This window comes from Dermacentor variabilis, chromosome 7 (genome assembly GCF_050947875.1).
Source record: "Dermacentor variabilis isolate Ectoservices chromosome 7, ASM5094787v1, whole genome shotgun sequence".
NCBI classification, from domain to species: domain Eukaryota; kingdom Metazoa; phylum Arthropoda; class Arachnida; order Ixodida; family Ixodidae; genus Dermacentor; species Dermacentor variabilis.
The window spans coordinates 177,078,866-177,099,773 of NC_134574.1; the positions used below are offsets into that span (position 1 = coordinate 177,078,866).

Sequence of the window (20,908 nt, forward strand, 5' to 3'; positions counted from 1 at the left end):
TAGGCTTCAGTTTTCAACAGATTCAAAGCCTGCTACTGTACAGAAAGTATAAAGCACTACTTATTTGTCTGCAGGCTAGATGAAGAGCAGACATGCACAGCCCTTGTTGCACTGAACTAATAAAATAAGACCTTTCAGTTACACTTACTCCAGGCTGGGGACATTGTAGTCAACAAGGTACGAGATGTAGAGCCAGGCTTATGTTGTTGGAAATAGTGGAAAGGCTGTTTGCCAATAAAAGAGGGGGACAGGGTAACACAGAGACGAACATGACATAGAGGTAATGGATGAAACCGTAACTAAGCTGGCTTCAGCGGCAGCAATTGAAATGGGAGGCAAGGAACCAAGGCAACCAGTAGGCAAGCTCTCCCAAGTAACAAGAAACGACAAAGAATGATAGTGTCCAACTCAAGAGATAAGGCAGAATTCGCGGAGCTGTCAAAACTGATGAACAAGGCGAAAATAAGTCATGTTCTAAATTATAACGTGAGAAAAGCTGAGGAAGCAGGCAAAAATGGATGCACCATGAAATCAGTGAGAAGAAAACTTGGCATAGGACAAGGCAAGATGTACGCACTCAAAGATAAGCAGGGTAATATCAGCAATTCCGAAGATGTAGTAAGAACAGCGGAAGAATTTTTACTGATCATGCCAAGTAGTAATGAACAAGATACAGAGGCTTCTTCTAAAGTAGCGATGTAGTTAGAAGGGCCTTGCAATACATGAACTGGGGTAAAGCGGCAGGGGAAGATGGAAAAACAGTCGATATAACATGCGATGGAGGAGCTATCACACTTGAAAACTTGCGGCTTTTTATACGAAATGTCTCGCGACTTCAAACGTTCTAAAGAACTGGCAGAACGCCAACATTATACTAATCCGCAAGAAGGTGAGACGTTAAAGAATTGACAAATTATAGGCATATTAGCTTACTTTCAGTATTGTATGAAATATTCACCGAGATAATTTCCAATAGAGTAAGGGCAGCACTTGGCTTCAGTCAACCTAGAGAACAGGCCGGCATCAGGAAGGGATACTCTACGATGGATCACATCCACGTCATCAATCAGGTAATCAAAAAATCTGCAGAATACAATCAGCCTCTCTATATGGCTTTCATAGATAATGAAAAGGCATTTGGTTCAGTAGAGATACCAGCAGACATAGAGGCATTACGTAATCAAGGAGTACAGGAGGCATGCGTGAATATCTTGGAAAATATCTACAGAGATTCCACAGCTACATTGATTCTCCACAAGAGAAGTAGAAAGACACCAATAAAGAAGGGGCCAGGCAAGGAGACACAATCTCTCCAGTGCTATTCACTGCAGGCTTGGAAGAGGTATTCAAGCTATTAAACTGGGAAGGTTTAGGAGTGAGGATCAACGGTGTATATCTCGGCAACCTTCAGTTTGCAGATGGCATGAATCTATTCAGCAACACTGGGGACAAACTGCAACAAATGATTGAGGGCCTTAACAGAGAAAGTGTAAGCGTGGGGTTGAAGGTTAATATGCCGAAAACAAAGCTCATGTTCAAAAGCCTAGCAACGGAACAAGAAAGAGTTCAAGATCGCCAGTCTGCCTCTAGAGTCTGTGGAGAAGTACGCTTACCTACGTTAATTACTCACAGGGGAAACTGACCATAAGAGGGAAATTTACAGAAGAGTAAAAATGGGTTAGAGTACATACGGCAGACATTGTCAGATCCTGACTGGAAGCTTACCGCTATAATTGAAAAGAAAGGTGTACAATCAATGCATTCTACCGGTGCTAACATGTGGGGCAGAAACTTGGAGCTTGGCAAATAGGCTCGAGAACAGGTTAAGGACCGCGCAAAGAGCGATGGAAGGAAGAATGTTAGGCGTAACGTTGAGAGAGAGGTAGAGAGCGGTGCGGTTCAGAGAGAAAGCGGGGTTAGCCGATGTTCTAACTGACATTAAGATAAAAAATTGAGAACTCTACCACCCTGTGAAGAGGGAAGTCCAGCGAAGCTGGCGCTGTGGTTTGTTTTGCTGTCTCCGGAACCTCAACGTTGCACCCGGGAAAGAGTCCGATGGTGAGACGTTCGTTTTGCACTGCGCCATATGCAGGGCCTTGGTAGCGCTTGCATTTCGCCTCCCTGGCCGGACATTATCGTCGGTGGCATTCGCTAGACGGCGCTGCTCGCACCGACGCTTTTGCTCACGTCGGCGCTCGACGCGTGCGAGTCGCCCTTCTTCAGGAAGAGCTTCGCCGGCACTCGATGTTGTCGGACCGGGTGCAGCGGCAAGGGCGGCCTCACGTTGTCGGCGACATTCATTGTATTCCCGCTGTTCTTCCGATCGCACAATACGCGTCCTGCACATGCCGACTCCGAAGTGCAACTCATGAAGGCAGTGGGCAGTGTCGCGACCTCTACGTCGGAGGACCGGGTAATGATGCATAACGATTGGTGGATAGACGCAGAGACGTTTTATTACGGCGCGGCTACGCCAATCACGGCGCGCGCTCGCCGGACAGGTGGCCGCCGAACAGCGCGCGCCGTGGTATTGCGCAATTTCGGGAGGCAGACGGCGCTCGTAGCGAGTAGACAAAACGTGGGAACGAGGCGTCGGCGGTGGAAAGGAGTATAGGTTGCTGGTCTATGCCCACGAAGACGAAATCCAGCAGAACCTAGCCACAAACAGCTTCGATGTAAAAAATGGAGCTGGGTATGCCATGTAATGCGTAGGATAGTTAACCGGTGGACCATATTGAAGATAATGGCGAATAGCCGGGCAAGAGAACAAAGAATTGAGGATCGCCAATCAGCCTTTAGGGACGGTGAAGGAGTCCGTGTACCTAGGTCAATTAGGCACAGGAAACCCTGATCATGTGAAGGAAATTCATAGAGAATATAAATGGGTTGGGTCACATAACGGCAGACATTGTCAGCTCCTGACTGGAAGCTTGCCATTATCATTGAAAAGGAAGGTGTACATTTTACCGGTGCTGACATATGGGGCAGAGACATGGATACTGACAAAGAAGCTTGAGAACAAGTTAAGGACCGTGCAAAGAGCGATGGAACAAAGAGGCATAGCGTTAAGAGACAGAACGAAAGCGGTTTGGATCATAGAGCAAACGGGTATAGCTGATATTCTAATTGACGTTAAGAGAAAAGAATGGAGCTGGGCATGTCGTGTTATGCGCAGGTTAAACAACCGTTGGACCATTAGGGTTACAGAATGGATACCAAGAGAAGGGAAACGCATTCGAGGACGGCAGAAGGCTAGGTGGGGCGATGAAATTAGGAAATTCGTGGGCGCTTGTTGGAAACGATTGGCGCAAGACAGGGCTAATTGGAGATCGCAGGGAGAAGCCTTCGTCCTGCAGTGGACATAAAATAGGCTGATGATGATGATGGTGATGGACCATTATTAGCCCCGAGAACGAACTACAGGGGCGCTGCGAGCGCCGCTCGCGTGACGTCAGGGCAAGTAGTCGCGCTTGTCGTCTACTGCAGTTCGAGGGATGTCCGGGCGCCTTCTGTAGTGTTTTCGTTGGTTCGCTCTAGTTCCCTTTGCTTCTATACTTATGGCGGTCGTCTCAAATGTATCTTTCCTGCGTATTAGTTCGGCAAAATTTATTCAAAGAGTTTATTTCTTAGACGACAATACAGTTCTCAAAGGCAACGCTACAGTGCCAGCCGAAGGAGCACAGACCAGCCCAGTGCGGCTTTTTCATGCGTGGATCGACAACCGCAAAAACATAGCGCATAAAAATCCAGTTATGATACCATACCTGCAGCGGTGCAACAAATATGTAATAAACGCTGGCTATATATGACTTCTACAACATTTACCTTGATTTTAATCTGCTAAAACAGGTTTACTCACGATGAGCAGTTCATGGTATAATATCGAATTTTTGCATTTCTTCACAGGAACGCTCGGCCGTAACACTGGGACTTAAGTAACACTGCAGTTTCAAATTACGGTGTTTTACGTGCCAAAATCACTTTCTGATTATGAGGCACGCCGTAGTGAAGGATTCAGGAAATTTCGACCATCTAGGGTTCTTTAACGTGCACCTAATCTAAGTACACGGGTGTTTTAGCATTTCGCCCCCATCGAAATGCGGCTGCCGTTGCCGGGATTCGATCCCGCGACCTCGTGCTCAGCAGTCCAACACCATAGCCACTGAGCAACCACGGCGGGCAACACTGCAGTTTACATTCTGCCAGCACCACTTCCTTCTTCAACTGCTTCTCAAAATTAGGCGGTTCTTCACGTGTTTAAGTGGCGGCAATTTGAAATAAAGCTAATTGAGGCTTACAGCTGTTTGCAGAATACGAAAAGGATCGAATGTACTAATATATATTCCCTTTAGCGTGCTACACGTTCAACTCACTTGAGCAATTTATTGGTGTTTGTTGCTTGAGGAATATACATGACGAATCTGTTTCCGAACTGACACAGGCTGCTGGGCGCAAATTTTTTTAGTGATATATGCCTTTTGGACTGTATGGCTGCAGCCAGAAAGAAGCCGAACCGTCATTCTTTAGTTCTATTGGACATATTGAACATATAATTCCCCGTTGTCAAAAATCAAGTGAAATATGTAAGGCTTGTCGTGTCTTCCTTACGAAGGTTTGCGGGGTTCTCTTTTATGTACCGACGAAGCGAATAGTTCTCCTTTTGTACAGTTGAACAACACTGAATCGAGACATGCTCAGGCAGAAGGCGCTTGAATTTTGCTTTTCTAGACAGCCTAAGCTGCGCTGCAGTACTCGAGTATAGTTTAGGCATTGCAACTGTCGCTGTAAAAAACTGCTTTATGGTTTCAATTCGAAGTTGTAGAGCACTGATGGGTTTCGCGAACAATGCGTGTCTCGGCATAAGGACAGTCGGTTGCTATCGTCATTTGAGGGGTGTGAAATATTGTCAATAAAGGCTATTGAGGGCCACCGTGAAGCATTTAATCGCTTGCAATTGATTAACTCTCGATCTTAACCACGAAACATTTATTTAAGATGATTGCTACTATGATATTTGTGAATTAACTGTGTAAATGTAAATACTCTACATTACACGCCGTCGTGTTAGCAGCCATGAGCAAATTCGTTTTATAGGGGCCTGTTTCAGAGAGCGGTGAAAGTAGCAGCAAACTTTTTCATACGAAATGCGCGCCTAACTCTTTGTTTTACGCATTACTAAAGTGGCCATGTTTGACTAGAGCAACTCACCAGAGTAATAAGAATCATGATGACAGCTTCGCAGGGCAGTGTCTCTCTAACACGGATAACACGTTGACACCAAATACCAAATTTTTTCTTACATTTAAAATGTATCTAATAGTAAAATGTCTCTCATAGCTAAGTACTAGGGGAATTTTACATATTTAGCGAAGCATCGTACATAACTTCGCGTGTTGAATTTGCGGACATTCTTTCCTCACGTAACGTTTACGCACAGACACGGCGCATATATGCATTGCAAAACCAGTAGACCCGTTCAACGCTACATAGCTTTCTCGACTCGCGCGCTTTCGAAGAAGGAACAGTGGTTCAGGGCTCCAGTGTAAGAAGCCGGTGCAAGGAGCACGGCCCGGGCGCACGCGAAGGGAAACGAGCGGCGTCCCCGCCGTGACGTCACGCGCGAGAGGGCGCCGCTCCGAGCGGGCGTCATAGGAAGCGCAGTCGAGAAAGTCGGAAAAAAAAAAAAAAAACTAGGTGGAGTGATGAAATGAGGAAATTCGCGGGCGCTAGTTGCAATCGATCGGACAGGGGTAAGTGGAGATCGCAGGGAGAGGCCAACAGGCTGCTGATGATGAATGCAGCTGCCACCGTTTCTGGGAAAACGTCTGAAGCTTTATGAGAACGATATCCTGTTTACGGGGATAATATGTCAGGTCTCAGTAATGTTTGCTGGCGGGCTAATTGATGATGCATTCTTCGTAACAGTGTCAGGTCTATTCTTTCCGCCCACTAGTCTGGTTCAGCTTTGGCACATGCATTAAGCAAAGTGGTAAGCTCAGACTGGCGTCGCTATAGATTCCCTTGAGAATATAACGTAAAACATAAAACACAACGGGAGTTTGACACTTCAGCGTGCTATGCTGGGTTCGGACTTCAAACACGTTTTAGCGCGCACAAGTATTTGCCGTAATTGGCATATAACTATGGCCTGCTTAAAAAACATTCTGAGCATAATTTGTTTTTATTTCTCCGTCGACCGCAGACGAAGAAGCTTTCAATCGGAAACAACAAAATGTGGATGTTGGACTTGCAGACGACATAAGTTACCACGCTTCCGGCCAAATAAGTATGTTCCGTATATTGCCTAAAACAATGGTCAGTAAACCCCCACCAACATGCCCTAGGAGAATTTCAATTAAAACGCTAAAATGTACAAGATTTATCATAAAACAGGGACACAAGCAAAAGGAGCTCAGGTGTACTTTAAGGTTGCTACGGTATTGAAATGCACCGGATGTTGCTCGGGAAATGTCTGGAACGGAGTCGAGGCATCATCACAGCGTGTTGTGACCAGTTCTGTCATCGCGTCTATGTAATACAGGCAGGAATGTAAGTGTACAGAGTACACCGTGACAGACCTATGTATATATATATATATATATATATATATATATATATATATATATATATATATATATATATATATATATATATATATATATATATATATATATATATATATATATATATATATATATATATAACATGTGAACAGGTCGCCTATCAACTGAATAGTGCGAAAGGAAAGCACAGGAAGTAATATTTAAGGTACTTTAGTGCATGGTCACAGTTGTGACATATTGCGTCAGGACTTCTACCTGACGTCAGCCACGCATGCGCATAGTAAGGTAGAGGATTGTTGGAAACTGACACTGGAAATTTGGGCTTCGTCGCGCGAACAATTGTATGCAGCTTCTGAACACCAACTTGTAAAGCCGCCACCGACGAGGTTATTCGGCAGGACAACACGTTGCCTTCGGAGGAGCGCCGGCATATGCTCAAGAAAAACCAACTCGTTTTCTTGAGAATAACTTGAGTTTGGCCTAGTTGGTGTTTACTGCACATCATATGGACAGCTAAAAAGGACGAGGACACGGCCGGTATTCTTGCCATCTTAAAAGGACCACTAAAACGAAACAATAAATCAGTTTAGACTAATGAAGCATTGCTTGAGAACCTTGAAGGCAGTCATTTAAAAAAAATAGTTTGATTATTAGATGAGAAAATGAAGGTCCAAATGTCAGTATTTGAATTTCGCGCCGAAACCCCAGTGCCGGTACGTCAGCGTGATGTCAGAGATTCCAAAGTATGTTTTCGCATTTGGGCCGCGTTGGCTGAATAAAGGTTCCTGAAACTTGCCATGTTTAATATTTGGTTCCTTTAGAACACAATGTATTCAATCTGTACCGCTATATATATTTAGTAGCCCCTCCCCCCTCCCCCACTAGAAGATAACATCAAAATTCAAGGCGTCACAGCCCCCAGGTGCCAGAACTTAAGCAGGCTTCGCCACCCGTATTTCGTTCTTGCGCTTTTTCTGGCTTACCAAACGTCTCATCGTTGTAAGAGTGGTGTTTTTGGTCTTGGAGAACGGTAATTTACTGATGCAGAAGAGATCATTTTTCACTTTAGTGTCCCTTTAAGGAAACTGATCCATCGGTGAATCCCGCGCCATTGTGGCCACTTCGGCAGCGACGTGACTTCTCTAACGGACTGTGTTGGCAGAAGTCCGTGCCGAACCATGAGGTGGTCTTGCGTTAATGAAAAACAAATAAACAAATAAACAAACAAAAACGCGATATCTTACCGATCATTACATCCGAGATCCGACTTAACGAAAGCTAGCCCTGCCGCGCTGTTCTCATTTTGCTCTATAATTTCCCCTTGCTGTCTCATGAACATGAGCAGCATTTCTCTATTCTTGTAATATACAGCAAAATTTTCCACGTGATATTCAAATATAGTAAGCACAACTAAAAAAAAACTACGAAGGGCGCACACACGCACGCAGCCACACACGCACACGCACACACACAAGGAAATGTGAAGATTTGCAAGACTCCCAAATTTTAACCTGCTCTGATGAAAGTTCCACTCTCTAAACTGCTGCCAAATGAAATTTTGTGCGTTATTTATCGACCACAGCCCGCTGTGCCATCATCTTGTATATCTTGTAGTGGAAACAGCGCGAGAAACGAGGACTAAGACACACGACAAACACAACACGAGCACTGACTATGTCATCAGTTAGGGCTCTTTGTCGCGCTTGTTTGTACCTTTCGTACCCAAATCTGCCATGTGCCACCGTGTTATAGGATGGCAGTGGTACTATGCACGAATTTAGAATCACTCTTACTTTCTTCTTTCTCGGACTTGTTCCTCGAGCTCAATGAATTAATCTGAATATACGAAAGTAGCATTACGAAGTACCAGCTTTGCACCATCCGTCTGCTTCCGCGTGAATCACGTATTTCTTTACCATGAAGTAGTCTCCACCTAGCGTGCAAATATCCAAGTACTGCAACACTAATGTTCTCGCCGCGTCAGAAACGTTAAAGTACTTAATATACGAAACGAACTAAAGGAACCTGTCACTATGGAAAAATATTCAAATCTTGCCGCAAGCAAATCATCATTATAGGTCATACAACTTACTGCTGTTGAAAAAAAAAAGGAAACCCTGCGATCTGAACAGGTAAAAAAAAATGTACATAGAAAATGAAGAAAGCCTGTGGAAGTGGCGTCTAAAGCCATGTCTTTCTCTTTTTTTTTTTTACAACTATTGCGGTGCCGTAGTGCTTCAGATCTAAGCCATCTGCGCTTTTACGAGGTGACTCGTCGCACAATAGCCTGCACAATAGCATACGCTATATCACACAATAGCGTAGGCTGTATCATTCCAGAACATTTAGCGCTCCTTGTTTGATGGAGTGTAAGGCCTAAAGTTATCCACTTTTTGAAAGGCAAATGTGTAAGCAGAAGCAGCAGACAACGCTAATGATTTGATTATCATCTGCTGCGTTTTCCTTTCAAACAGCACTGATGGGAGCAGAAGTGCGCGATGCTTTCGTGACACTTGACGAACAGAAACTTCTTGCGTCATCGTTAGGCCTGCAGTGAATGGTTGGCGTTTGCAGAACTTCCGGCTTCCCCGATGTCTGGCGCAGTTTCCTAAAAACGGAGTCGAAAGAATGTTGACTTCGTTAGTACTTTATCTGTGAAAGCAAGTACGCCATACAAATATATTTGAAACCACTTCAGCTTGGCTCCACACGCCTTGCTATCTTGAAGAGACTGCTAGGATGCTAATTTAATAATGGTGGCAAGAAGCTCGGAATGCACATCCGCAGTGCACATCCATTTTCACTGCTGAATGTTACGCCATTCTTATAGCCATACAGAAAATAGTAAAGGGGAACCTCGCAAATAGTATATACACAGACTCCCTAAGTGCACTCACAGCTCTTCATGCCAGAAGTGCAGTCACACCATTATTAGGAGACATTACACACAATTTAATGAAAGCCACCACACAAGGACTGAACATTAAATTATGCTGGGTTCCGAGCCACGTCGGAATTAGTGGCAATGAGAGAGCAGATGCATGCGCGGCACAAGCCCGGCACGAAGAAATCACAAAAGATACCTCCTAACGACTGCATGAAGTTAATACACCATAAACTAAGGAAAGAAATGGCAGTCTGCTTGGAACACTGAAGTAAAAAACAAATTACACCTGTTAAAACCCATGTTAGGCGAATAGAAATCTTGCATACACCAGGAACGTTTCAAAGAAGTGATTCTGTGCCGTCTTCGCATAGGATACACACACCTAACACACAACTTATTCTAACAAAGCAAGACAAACCCCAATGTGAACTATGTGAAGATGAACTAACAGTAAATCATATCCTATTTTCATGCAGAAAACTTGAACCACTGAGGAAGAAGTTTTTTACCATATTTTACAAAGAACACATCCCTTTTCACCCAGCTTTGATTTTAGGAGAAGATGCGCTTGTTGATGTATCATGTGTTTTTAGCTTTTTAAAAGAAGCAGGAGCTCTCATAAGACTTTAAAACCTCGCAGAGTGCTTAACTACATATTACGGAACACCTCATCCACCTTCTCATCCCTGAGAGGAAGGCCGAGGTCTTCAGTTAATTTGTTGGGACTCTCCGGGCTCTTGCCCAGACAAGGACTCACTGAGGTGTCCCAACTTTTTAAAAGAATCTATACCTAGTGTTTGGCGCATGATAGCCTAAGCTGCTTATGTGCCATTAAATTCAACTCAACTCATACTTACAGATTTCTCAATTCACATGCACGACAAACGGCAGAAACATTCTAATGATATGCAAACACTTATCATAATCATAAAATTTGTTGCATTTAACATGATAAAGTTATGATTCAGAACCGCTATTATCGATCACTTTGGTGTCGTAAATGATAGATCAAATAAGTGCAGTAACAAGGCGAAGGAAATAACATATGTGGTAGATTTTTATTGTTCAGTTATAGAAATGTTGCTGCCGTCCCGATGTTCAAGATGTCATTATCCTATCAGCAGAAGTGCGTGTGAAGGACTCGTTTCAATAAAAAACTATGTGGCTACCCAAGAATGGTGATACATGCGTTAGTAAGCACTTTCTAGAATTTTCAAATGCATAATTAGAATTTCTGCGCAATTTCTGAGGTCGATACGCTTGCGCTTTCGCACTTGCGGCAAAGGGGGCGTGCGCGCGATCCTTCGATGTTCCGAGCGCTCGAATTCTCTGCGAAAATGCACATGCGACAAGGACGCTGAACCAATTACAACGCGGATCGCAGACGGTTCACTGGCCTGCCTACTTGATTTTTGTTTTGATAAAACAACGTACTCAAACAAAAACTAACTCGTTTCTAAGCGGTCTTTGTGTTCACCGAAGAAGGAAGTGACGGCAAGAATAATTCCGTCCTCCGCTAGGAGCTCACAAATGCAAAAATCGTCGCTGCCGCGCTCGGTGCATGCGACAGGGCGAGGCGAAATTCGCCTTTACGGAAACCGTAGCTGCGTGAAACGCATTATGTAATCGTACCACGTAAAACAGGCTTGAAGGAGAGGGCGTGATCCCCACAGCTGATTGGGTGAGTTGGTTTGAGCATTGCGAGCTTGTAACGTAGTGCTAATTAAATTATGGGGTTTTACGTGCCAAAACCACGCTCTGATTACGAGGCACGCCGTAGTGGGGGACTCCGAAATAATTTGGACCACCTAGGATTCGTTAACGTGCACCTAAATCTAAGTAAGCGGGTGTTGTCGCATTTCGCCCCCAACGAAATGCGGCCGCCGTGGCCTGGATTCGATCCCGCGACCTCGTGCTTAGCAGTCCGACACCGTAGCAACCACGGCGGGCGTAATGTGTAGCGCTGACCTATAGCTCACAAGTGCAATTAATGACCAATGCTTATCACCAAGTCGGTGACGATACGCGAAGAAAAATAAAAATGGGTCACTGTAGCTTCCGTCACCTTGACGGAAAAATAACTTTGGTTTTTGGATGACACACGAGTTCAGTGCGCATGTTCGGGTGTGGCATTTTTTTTTTTTCATTCCGCCCAACTAGACAACAAGACAACTCGTCTTGATTATTGAATCAATTTCTCAAACATTATAATTGGATGAAAAGTGTCAGTGAGACAATTGTAGAGCAACATGAAAAACTCCCAATACAGCTTCCTGCTGCTCAGTACGTCCTACATAAAAGCGTTTTTCCGAGCGTGAAAGCAGCCCGCAAATGCGCGCAAAATTGCCGTGCGACTGGCCGCTCGAGGATTTGCGTGTATTCGCGGGCTTCTTTCACGCTCGGAAAAACACTTTTATGCAGCACGTATTGAGGAAAAGAAAGCTCTTTCGGTAGTTCCCATGTTGCTTTACAACTGTTGCATTGACACTTGTCATCTAATTATAATATTTGAGAAGTTAATTAATTAATTAGAGAAAGAGAAAACAAGGGTAGGAAAGGCAGGGAGGTCTACCAGAACAGCATTCGGTTTGCTACCCTACACTGGGGTGGGGGAAAGGGGCATAGAAAGAGGAAGAAAGGGAGAGAGTAAGCACTGAGTACGTGTGGGAGGGACACCATACACAAGGACACTATAAAGGGTCTCTTAAGCCCGTGCACTTCAAGTACTGCACTAATGCACAAATCGCTTCTCGAGCCAGTGACAGGTGTGGCCACGGTCCGAGTATCTTTGACTCGGTGAACGGTCTCGAGTCCAGTCGGCGTAAAGTTGCCCGCAGAGAGAGGCGTTGGACATCGTAGCGAGGGCAGGGACACAATAGGTGCTCGATGGTCTCCTCCCACCCACAGGAGTCGCACATCGGGCTCTCTGCCATTCCCATACGGTAGGAGTATGCGTTCGTGAACGCCGCTCCCAGCCACAAGCGACACAACAAGGTTGTTTCGCCGCTGGAAAGGCTAGAAGGCAGTTGTAGCCATAGCGTGGGGTCCAGTATACGTAATCTGCAATTGAAGGCTCTTGAGATCCAGAGATCTTGTGACTTCTTGCGAGCAAGTAGGCGAAGTTCTCTGGCAGCGTCCGACCTCGCCAAAGGTATTGGACACGTCTTGGTATCTTCGTGGGCACATCGGGCAGCTTTACCAGCTAGGTTGTTGCCGACGATGCCACAGTGAGCAGGAATCCACTGAAATATAATGTGGTGTCCTCTTTCCAGAGCATGGTGGTGCAGTTCCCTGATGTCAGATGTTATCTGCTCGTAAGTTCTATGACGTAATCCAGGCTTGATGCCGTGAAGGGCTTCCTTAGAGTCACAAAATACGACCCATTTCTCTGTTGGCTCTTCGGTGATGTACATCATAGCGGCATGGAGAGCTGCAAGTTCTGCCGCTGTAGATGTAGTCGTGTGCGACAATTTGAATTTAACTGTAACGTTCTTGGCTGGAACGACGAATGCGGCACTTGACCTGGTAGGTGAAGTCGAACCATCGGTATATATATGAATGTGGTCATGATACCTCTGGTGCAGTAATAGGAGCGTAAGTTGCTTCAGAGCCGGCGCTGGATGATTGGACTTTTTTGTAATTCCAGGAATAGCAAAATTCACTTGAGGCTGTAACCGAAATGAGCGCTAATCACTCGTGAAAAGGTCGCTTGAGGTCTCTCGGCTGGTAGGGAGGCCAAATTATGGTCGGGGATCCTTGACAGATGGCAAATGTGCGCTCTGAGAGAGTGGACAGCCACATGTGTCTGGATAATATGGTCTCCCGCGATGGCGATTGTTGCTGCTGTTGAGGTGCACCGAGGCAGCCCTAAACACGTGCGTAGGGCTTGACCTTGTATGCTCTCCAAGGCGCGAAAGTTCGTCTTACATGCATTTGATAACACTGGTAGGCTGTAACGTAGGAGTCCGAGAAACAAAACCCTGCACAGCTGCAACATAGGATGGACTAGTGTACCCCAGTTTTTCCCGCAGAGAAATTTGAAGACCTGAGCAATTGCGACTAACTTCTTCTTCAGATAGACGCAGTGAGGGCTCCACGAGAAGTTGCGGTCAATGATGACGCCCAGAAAACGATGCGTCTTAACATGCGATAAAGCTTGTCCATTGATGGTAACAGGATACAATGACATTTGTTTCCGCGTAAAACCAAGTAATGCGCACTTTTCAGTAGACACACTGAGGCCTTGTTCTCGGAGATAAGACACCGTCATGGTTGCTGTCCGCTGAAGCCTGGCTCTTAGAAGTAATTAGAATTATGTAAGTAGGTAGAATGAAAAGAATTATCTGAGTATCTCCAAGCGACGACAAACAGTACCTTCGTTTGTCCAGCAACGTGGCATTCGCATCTATTTAAACTCTGGCTAAAGTTGGCTGGACATCCTGTATATGTACACACATATACGACAGGATATATATATATACATATATATATATATATATATATATATATATATATATATATATATATATAAACGAGAAGCAAGGGGGTTAACCGAGGGGCCCGATTTTTATTAGTCATATGATAAGAAGCCAACAAACACTGACACCAAGGACAACATAGGGGAAATTACTTGTGCTTAATAAATGGAATAAAGAAACGATAAATTAATGGAAATTACAGTGGATGAAAAAACAACTTGCCGCAGGTGGGAACCGAACCCACGTGAAACGCCCGCGAATGCGAAGGTTGTGGGTTCGGTTCCCATATATATATATATATATATATATATATATATATATATATATATATATATATATATATACATATATATATATATATATATATATATATATATATATCATCAGAAGCCAACAAACACTGGCACCAAGGACAACATGGGGGAAATTACTTGTGCTTAATAAATGGAATGTAGAAACGATAAGTTAATGGAAATTAAAGTGGATCAAAAAACAACTTGCCGCAGGTGGGAACCGAACCCACAACCTTCGCATTTCGCGTGCGATGCTCTACCAATTGAGCTACCGCGGCGATGTTTTCCCATCCACTTTCTTGGGTATTTATGTGTCCTAGTAGAACCCTGGGAGTGTTAGCCAGCGCCACCACTCACAGACCTCGGCGGCGGACGTGGAACGTCCTTTTTGCCGCAGGCGTCACGAGAACGTGATCTTTTTGGGTGAAGGCAAATGGTCAATACACCCACATATGCTACCTGAAGGCATCAGTATAGCCGGATTTGAGACCCTTGTTATGTAATAAACGAGAAGAAAGGGGGTTAACCGAGGGGCCCGATTTTTATTAGTCATATCATGAGAAGCCAACAAACACTGACACCAAGGACAACATAGGGGAAATTGGACGAGGAAGACGAGGAGGCGTACGGACGCGTCTTGCGTGCGCTCCCAGGTTTTTCGATGTTCCTGGCGGATTTATGCTTGTGCTCAAGCCAACTTCGATTGGAATCATCAGCGGAAGTCACCAGGATCACCTGGATACCGAAATTGCGGCAAGTGGACCCAATTTTCGGCTATTTTTCGACTTTGACGCGTCGTCTGGCGGCTGCGTTCGACCTAGCGTCGACTCCGACCACTGCCCGCCGGCCAAGCGTCGGTGCGCCTCGCCGCCGACCCCTGGGGCTTAGCACGGCTGGATATTTTCGGCGAAAATGCAGGTTGTTGTTCAAGGGGAGGATATTTCTCCTGAAGAATTCTCCGAAAAGGTCGGTTGGTTCACGATCAACACAAGCCAGCAACGCGGCAGCCAAGATGGCGGCCGCGAAGGAGGAAGCCAAGGTGTCGGCTCGGATCGAGGAAGGAGACAAGATGGCGGGGAGGAAATTGGCGCTGCGCTCCGTGGCGTCACAGCAACCACGCCTACCTACTGGCCTGCATAAGGTGATAATCCGACCGAGCGGAGGATTGAAAGCTCTATCTTTGGGTGGAGACGTGAAGATATATGAGATTGTTCGAGCCCCTCCGGGAGTGAATTTGAAGGAGGCTAAGGAAGACATTATTCAACTTAACACCAAGCAAAACACCATTTTGGTGGGCACCATGAGTGAAGAAAGAATGCATCGGTACCTGAAGATAAAAATACTTCAGGTTGATCAGGCAAAATACGAAGTAAACGCCTACCTGTCAGCCCCCGAGGGTAGTGGCAAAGGAGTTCTTCATGGGATCTTAATGGAACACACGGAAGCACAGATTCTGGACAACCTGGATTGTTCAAGGAACCCCAAAATCAGAGGGGTCAGAAGAATGGGGTTCTGATACTCTTCGTCAATGAGAATGTGCCGTTTTGGATTTATTATGGAGGCGGGCTCCTCAAGTGCTTCCTCTACAAAAAGAAGTTTGAAGTGTGCAACGCACGCGGACATCTTGGGCACCGCTCTACTGTGTGTCAGGACCCGGACGACGTCAAGTGCCGCGGCTGCGGTACGGTGAAGCCACCGGATGGACACGTGTGCGATCCCAAATGTGCTCTTTGTGGAAAGGGACATGAACTGGGAAACAAGAAGTGTCGCGAGATCTATCAAACTCCGTACATCGTCAGGAAACGCCAGTGGGAGCGGAAGCTCCAAGAAGAGGAGCCGAAGAAAACACCTCCGTCTGGGCGGAAAAGCCGCTCAAGGAGCCGGGAGGGCTTCCGGAGCCGCTCCGACTCCTTCCCTCGCCTCGATCTCCCGGGCCGTTCCAGCTCCAGGGACTGCTCCAGCTCCAGGGATCGCTCCGGCTCCGGGGGACACTCCGGCTCCAGGGCAAGATCGTCGTCAAGGCCGAGGAATGAAGCCAACAAGCAAAGGGAGGTGAGCTGGGTAGATAAGGACTCCCCAAAAAATACGGAGTCCGAGGAACTAGCCAAGATGAGAATCACGGTAGAGAAACTCACTAAAAGAGTAGATGACCTCGAAAAGGAAAACGCTATGCTAAAAAGGGAGAATAAAGTAGCTAACGCAGTCAAAACAGCTAACACGATTAGAACCTACCGAACCGTTGAAAGCACTGTGGCGATACAGGTAGATGACACCCGCTCCCCACCTCTGAAAAGGAAACCAGGCGCGAATGCGCCGCAAGAGCCCACAATGGCAGATCTATGAAAGAAAATGGACGACTTCCAGGCGAGCTGGGAGGCAAAGTTCGCAGCAGTCATCCAAGCCATCCAGGCGCTATCGGAAGAAAGCCAGAAACATCGGGCCGAGTTGGTGAGCATTAATAACTGGCAGAGGGAAACAGAGCAGAAGATACATGGTGGTTCTCAGACGGCTGCGACCCTAATACCACTGCGTGATGATCCACAATTTAATCATGGCCAGTCACAATAAACACACGATTTGGCAGTGGCATTGCCGCGGGTACCGTCGCAAAAGGGCGGTCCTACAGCAGCTCCTTCTTGGCAAAGACAATCCTGACGTAATCGCTTTACAAGAAACTGCGGGGATGGCAAAATTATCGGGCTACATGTCATTTAATACAGATGATAGAAGATCTGGGGTAACCACCCTGGTCAGTAGAAACTTGGCACTCGTTAAGCACGACACGGAGGTTATCAACGTAGACCACGTCCTTGTTGAACTCATTCCAGCAAGAAAGAAAGAAGGCAGCCCCTTTGTTCTCAATATCTATAGCAGCCCGAAACAAAGGAAGGCCCGATTTGGACCTCTTCTCCAAAAAACTCTGCGTATTGCCAACAGGCAAGCTTTGGTAGTGGTGGGAGCCTTTAACGCCCAACACGCTGCCTGGGGGTACAGAAAAGAAGGAGTTGAGGGAAGGGAACTCTGGCTGAGTGCACAGCAAGAGGGGCTCACCTTAATGAGCGACCCCCAAACCCCCACTAGAACGGGGAATAGTGTCAGCGTAGACACCTCACCCGACCTCAGATTCGTGGAAAACGTGGGAGATGCAACTTGGGTTAATACCCAGGAAAACCTAGGTAGCGATCACTTTATTCTCGAAACAGTGGTGAGCGCAGGCCCTGCCAGGAGAAAAGGCAGAAACCAGCTAATTGTTGAATGGGATGCCTTTCGCGAAATAAGCGAGACGGCAGTGAGTGAGATAAGGGATATTGATGAATGGGCTAAGAAACTGGGCCAGGACGTTAAGAACGCAACCAAGGAGATAACGGAGGACTCTACACTGGAGGTAGCGGATAGCCACTTCCTCCGTATGTGGGAAGCTAAGCTCAGCATGGAAAAACGGCTCAGGAGGCAAAGGTGGAACCGCAATCTCAGGAGACGGATCGCTAGGCTCAATAAAAATATAGAAGATTGCGCGCCCAAACTAACCAGGCAGAACTGGGAGTCCACCTGCGATAGGATGGACGGAAATATAGGCCTAGCTAGAACATGGAATCTACTCCGCTACCTGCTGGATCCACAGGGCTGCAAAACAGCGCAGCGACAGAACCTTCAAAAAATTCTTCACTTGTACGAAGGTATGGAGGTATATCTAATGAAGGACATACAGGAGAGATACATAGGGGACACTAGCAAGGAACCCCTACCTAACTATGAAGGCTTAGGCAACTCCAGCCTTGACGAACCCATCAGCGAGGCCGAGGTCCGGGCGGAGTTTGCCAAGCTCAAAACCAAATCAGCTTCAGGCCCGGATGGCGTTAGCAATAAAATGCTTCGCAATCTAGACGATAACTCTATAACTGCATTAACTAACTTTATGCAGAAGTGCTGGGAAGAGAGTAAACTACCAAATCAGTGGAAAACCGCTAAAGTGGTGATGATCCCAAAACCAGGCAAGAAACTCCAGATAGAGAACTTAAGACCTATCTCTCTAACCTCTTGTGCAGGCAAGCTTTTGGAGCACGTTATTCAAACGCGGCTCAATAACTACATGGAGGATAATGACCTCTATGCGCATTCGATGGTGGGCTTTAGGCCCAGGCTCTCCACCCAGGACGTGATGCTGCAACTAAAACACCAAATCATCGATGCGGAAACGGGGGACGCAAAGGCAATCCTAGGGTTTGACCTAGCGAAGGCCTTTGATAACGTCACACATAAAGCCATTCTTGAGAACTTTCAGGACTTGGGAGTAGGCGAACGAACCTACAATTACATTAGGGACTTCTTGTCAGACCGAGAAGCAAAAATCCAGATTGGAGAATGCCAATCGGATGACATTCAATTAGGCAGCAAAGGGACCCCACAGGGCTCTGTGCTCTCGCCCTTTCTTTTCAATGTGGCCATGATCAAACTCCCTGAAAGACTGGAAGCTATTGAAGGACTAAACCACAGCATGTACGCTGATGACATCACGTTGTGGATAGCTAGGGGCAGCGATGCCCAAATAGAGGAGACCCTCCAGAGGGCTATCCAGACAGTTGAAGGTTACGTCAGACCTAGGGGACTTAAATGTTCACCGCAAAAATCGGAACTGCTTCTATACCAGCCGAAAGGCAGGGCCAGTAAGGAGGAACCGCAAATCTCCCTCACAGCTGGGGGGATCCCCATTTCAAAAGTGGACAAAATCAGAGTTCTGGGACTTTTGATTCAGGCCAACAGCTTTAATGGCGAAACAATAAGGAAACTAGACGGCTACGCACTGCAGACCATGAGGCTGATCCGCAGGATTGCCAACAGGCGGTCCGGGAGGAGAGAAGCGAATCTAGTTGGGCTAGTCCAGGCCTTTGTTATAGGTAGAATAGCTTATGTTGCTCCCTTCCTCAGTTTTAGGTCATTCGACAAGAAGAAGATTGAGGGCACCATACGTAAAAGTATAAAACAGGCGCTGGGGCTTCCTATCCACACTGCAAATAAAAAGCTTTTAGCTCTAGGGCTCCACAACACTCTTGAGGAGATTATTGAAGCAGTGAGGATCTCGCAGTATGAGAGACTTGCGGGAAGCCCTACGGGCAGGAAAATCCTAGCTAGGCTAGGCATAAACTATGAGGGGCAGGAAGGCATCAAAGTCGACCTGCCGCGAAGCGTGCGGAACCGACTAATAATCCCACCACTACCTCAAAACATGCACCCAATCCATCACAAGGAACGCAAAAAGAAACGGGCCGAGGCTCTTGAGAAGCGTTTCAAAAACTCGAAGGACGTGCTCTACGTTGATGCTGCAGACTATGGCAACGGCCGCATGGCCCTAGCTGTAGCGAGCGCTGAAACTAGATTGATAGCCATTGGCACAGTTCCAACGGATCGCTCTCAGATTGGAGAAGTATCTGCCATAGCACTTGCAATTGCAAGTACTTCAGCCAAAATTATAGTCAGCGACTCTAACGTTGCGGTGATGAACTTTGCCAGAGGCAGAATTTCTCCCGAGGCGAACAGAATCCTGCAGACCTGCAGAGATAGGAGGAAAATTGAAATAATCTGGGCACCTGCGCACGCCTCCCTCGCTGGGAACGAGGCGGCCCACGAATTAGCTCGAGGACTTACATTCCGAGCTGGTGGGCTAGCCGAAGGCTTCACGGGGCGGGACCGCTTAGTGTGTTACAAAGAGATCACATAACACTACAGGCTAGGGCGGGTTAAATATCCTCCGCCTGATATATCCTTAAACAAGAGCCAGGCCTCCACTTGGCGTCGCCTGCAAACCAACTCGTTTCCAAGCCCGGTGTCGCGCAGCCTCTACTACCCGGGTCAGTACTCCAGCCAGTGTAAGCTATGTAAAGCCAGGGCTAATCTTAATCACATTCTGTGGAAATGCCCACAGGCTCCCTCTGAGGGAAGAATAAAGTCTTTAGAAAAATGGGAGACCTTATTACTCAGCTCCGATCCGGAGATTCAACTGAAGACCGTCCGACTGGCCGAAACCACCGCTAGGGTTCAAGGACTCCTGGCCGTCGTCTAGGTGGGAAGGCTTAAAGACTTCCTTACATCTGTTGGACAAATAAAGTTTTACAATCAATAGGGGAAATTACTTGTGCTTAATAAGTGGAATGTAGAAACGATAAGTTAATGGAAATTAAAGTGGTTGAAAAAACAACTTGCCGAAGGTGGGAACCGAACCCACAACCTTCGCATTTCGTGAAGGTTGTGTATAATATATATATATATATATATATATATATATACCCTACGCTTAACCATGCCTGAAGACGCATCCTACCAAACGCCTCCTACGGCATCCCGGCAAGCGCATCCTCAGTCGGTCCTGTGCTCTGGTGTGCATCGCCACAGGGACACTGCCATGCGATGTTGCCTCCATCCTGCTTCGCCGATTCATACTGCGTCATGGTCCACCACAGGGGTTGCTCAGCGATCGCGGACGTGTCTTCTTGTCAGAAGCCGTTGAAGCCACCCTCAAAGAGCGCCACGTACGTTGTGCACCACACAACTACTGCTTACTATCCGCAGAGTAACGGCCTCACAGAACGCCTTAACCGTACGCTTGGCCACATGCTCGCAATGTACGTAGCCTTCGCCCACACGAATTGGGATGGCATTCTGCCCTTCGCAACCTATGCCTACGATACCGCC

General features: G+C 46.5%; 1 protein-coding gene across 3 annotated transcripts in view; it reads right to left on the bottom strand.

Annotated features, from left to right (window-relative positions):
- Window positions 1-6,757: 6,757 nt before the first annotated feature.
- Window positions 6,758-20,908, bottom strand: part of LOC142588541 (uncharacterized) — a 206,306-nt gene continuing 192,155 nt past the window's right edge. For all 3 annotated transcript variants that reach the window (XM_075700383.1, XM_075700381.1, XM_075700382.1), the window contains one exon: window positions 6,758-9,171. In XM_075700383.1, coding sequence (XP_075556498.1) covers window positions 9,106-9,171 — 66 coding nt within the window. In that variant the 3' untranslated portion in view covers window positions 6,758-9,105. The remainder of the gene's footprint in view (window positions 9,172-20,908) is intronic.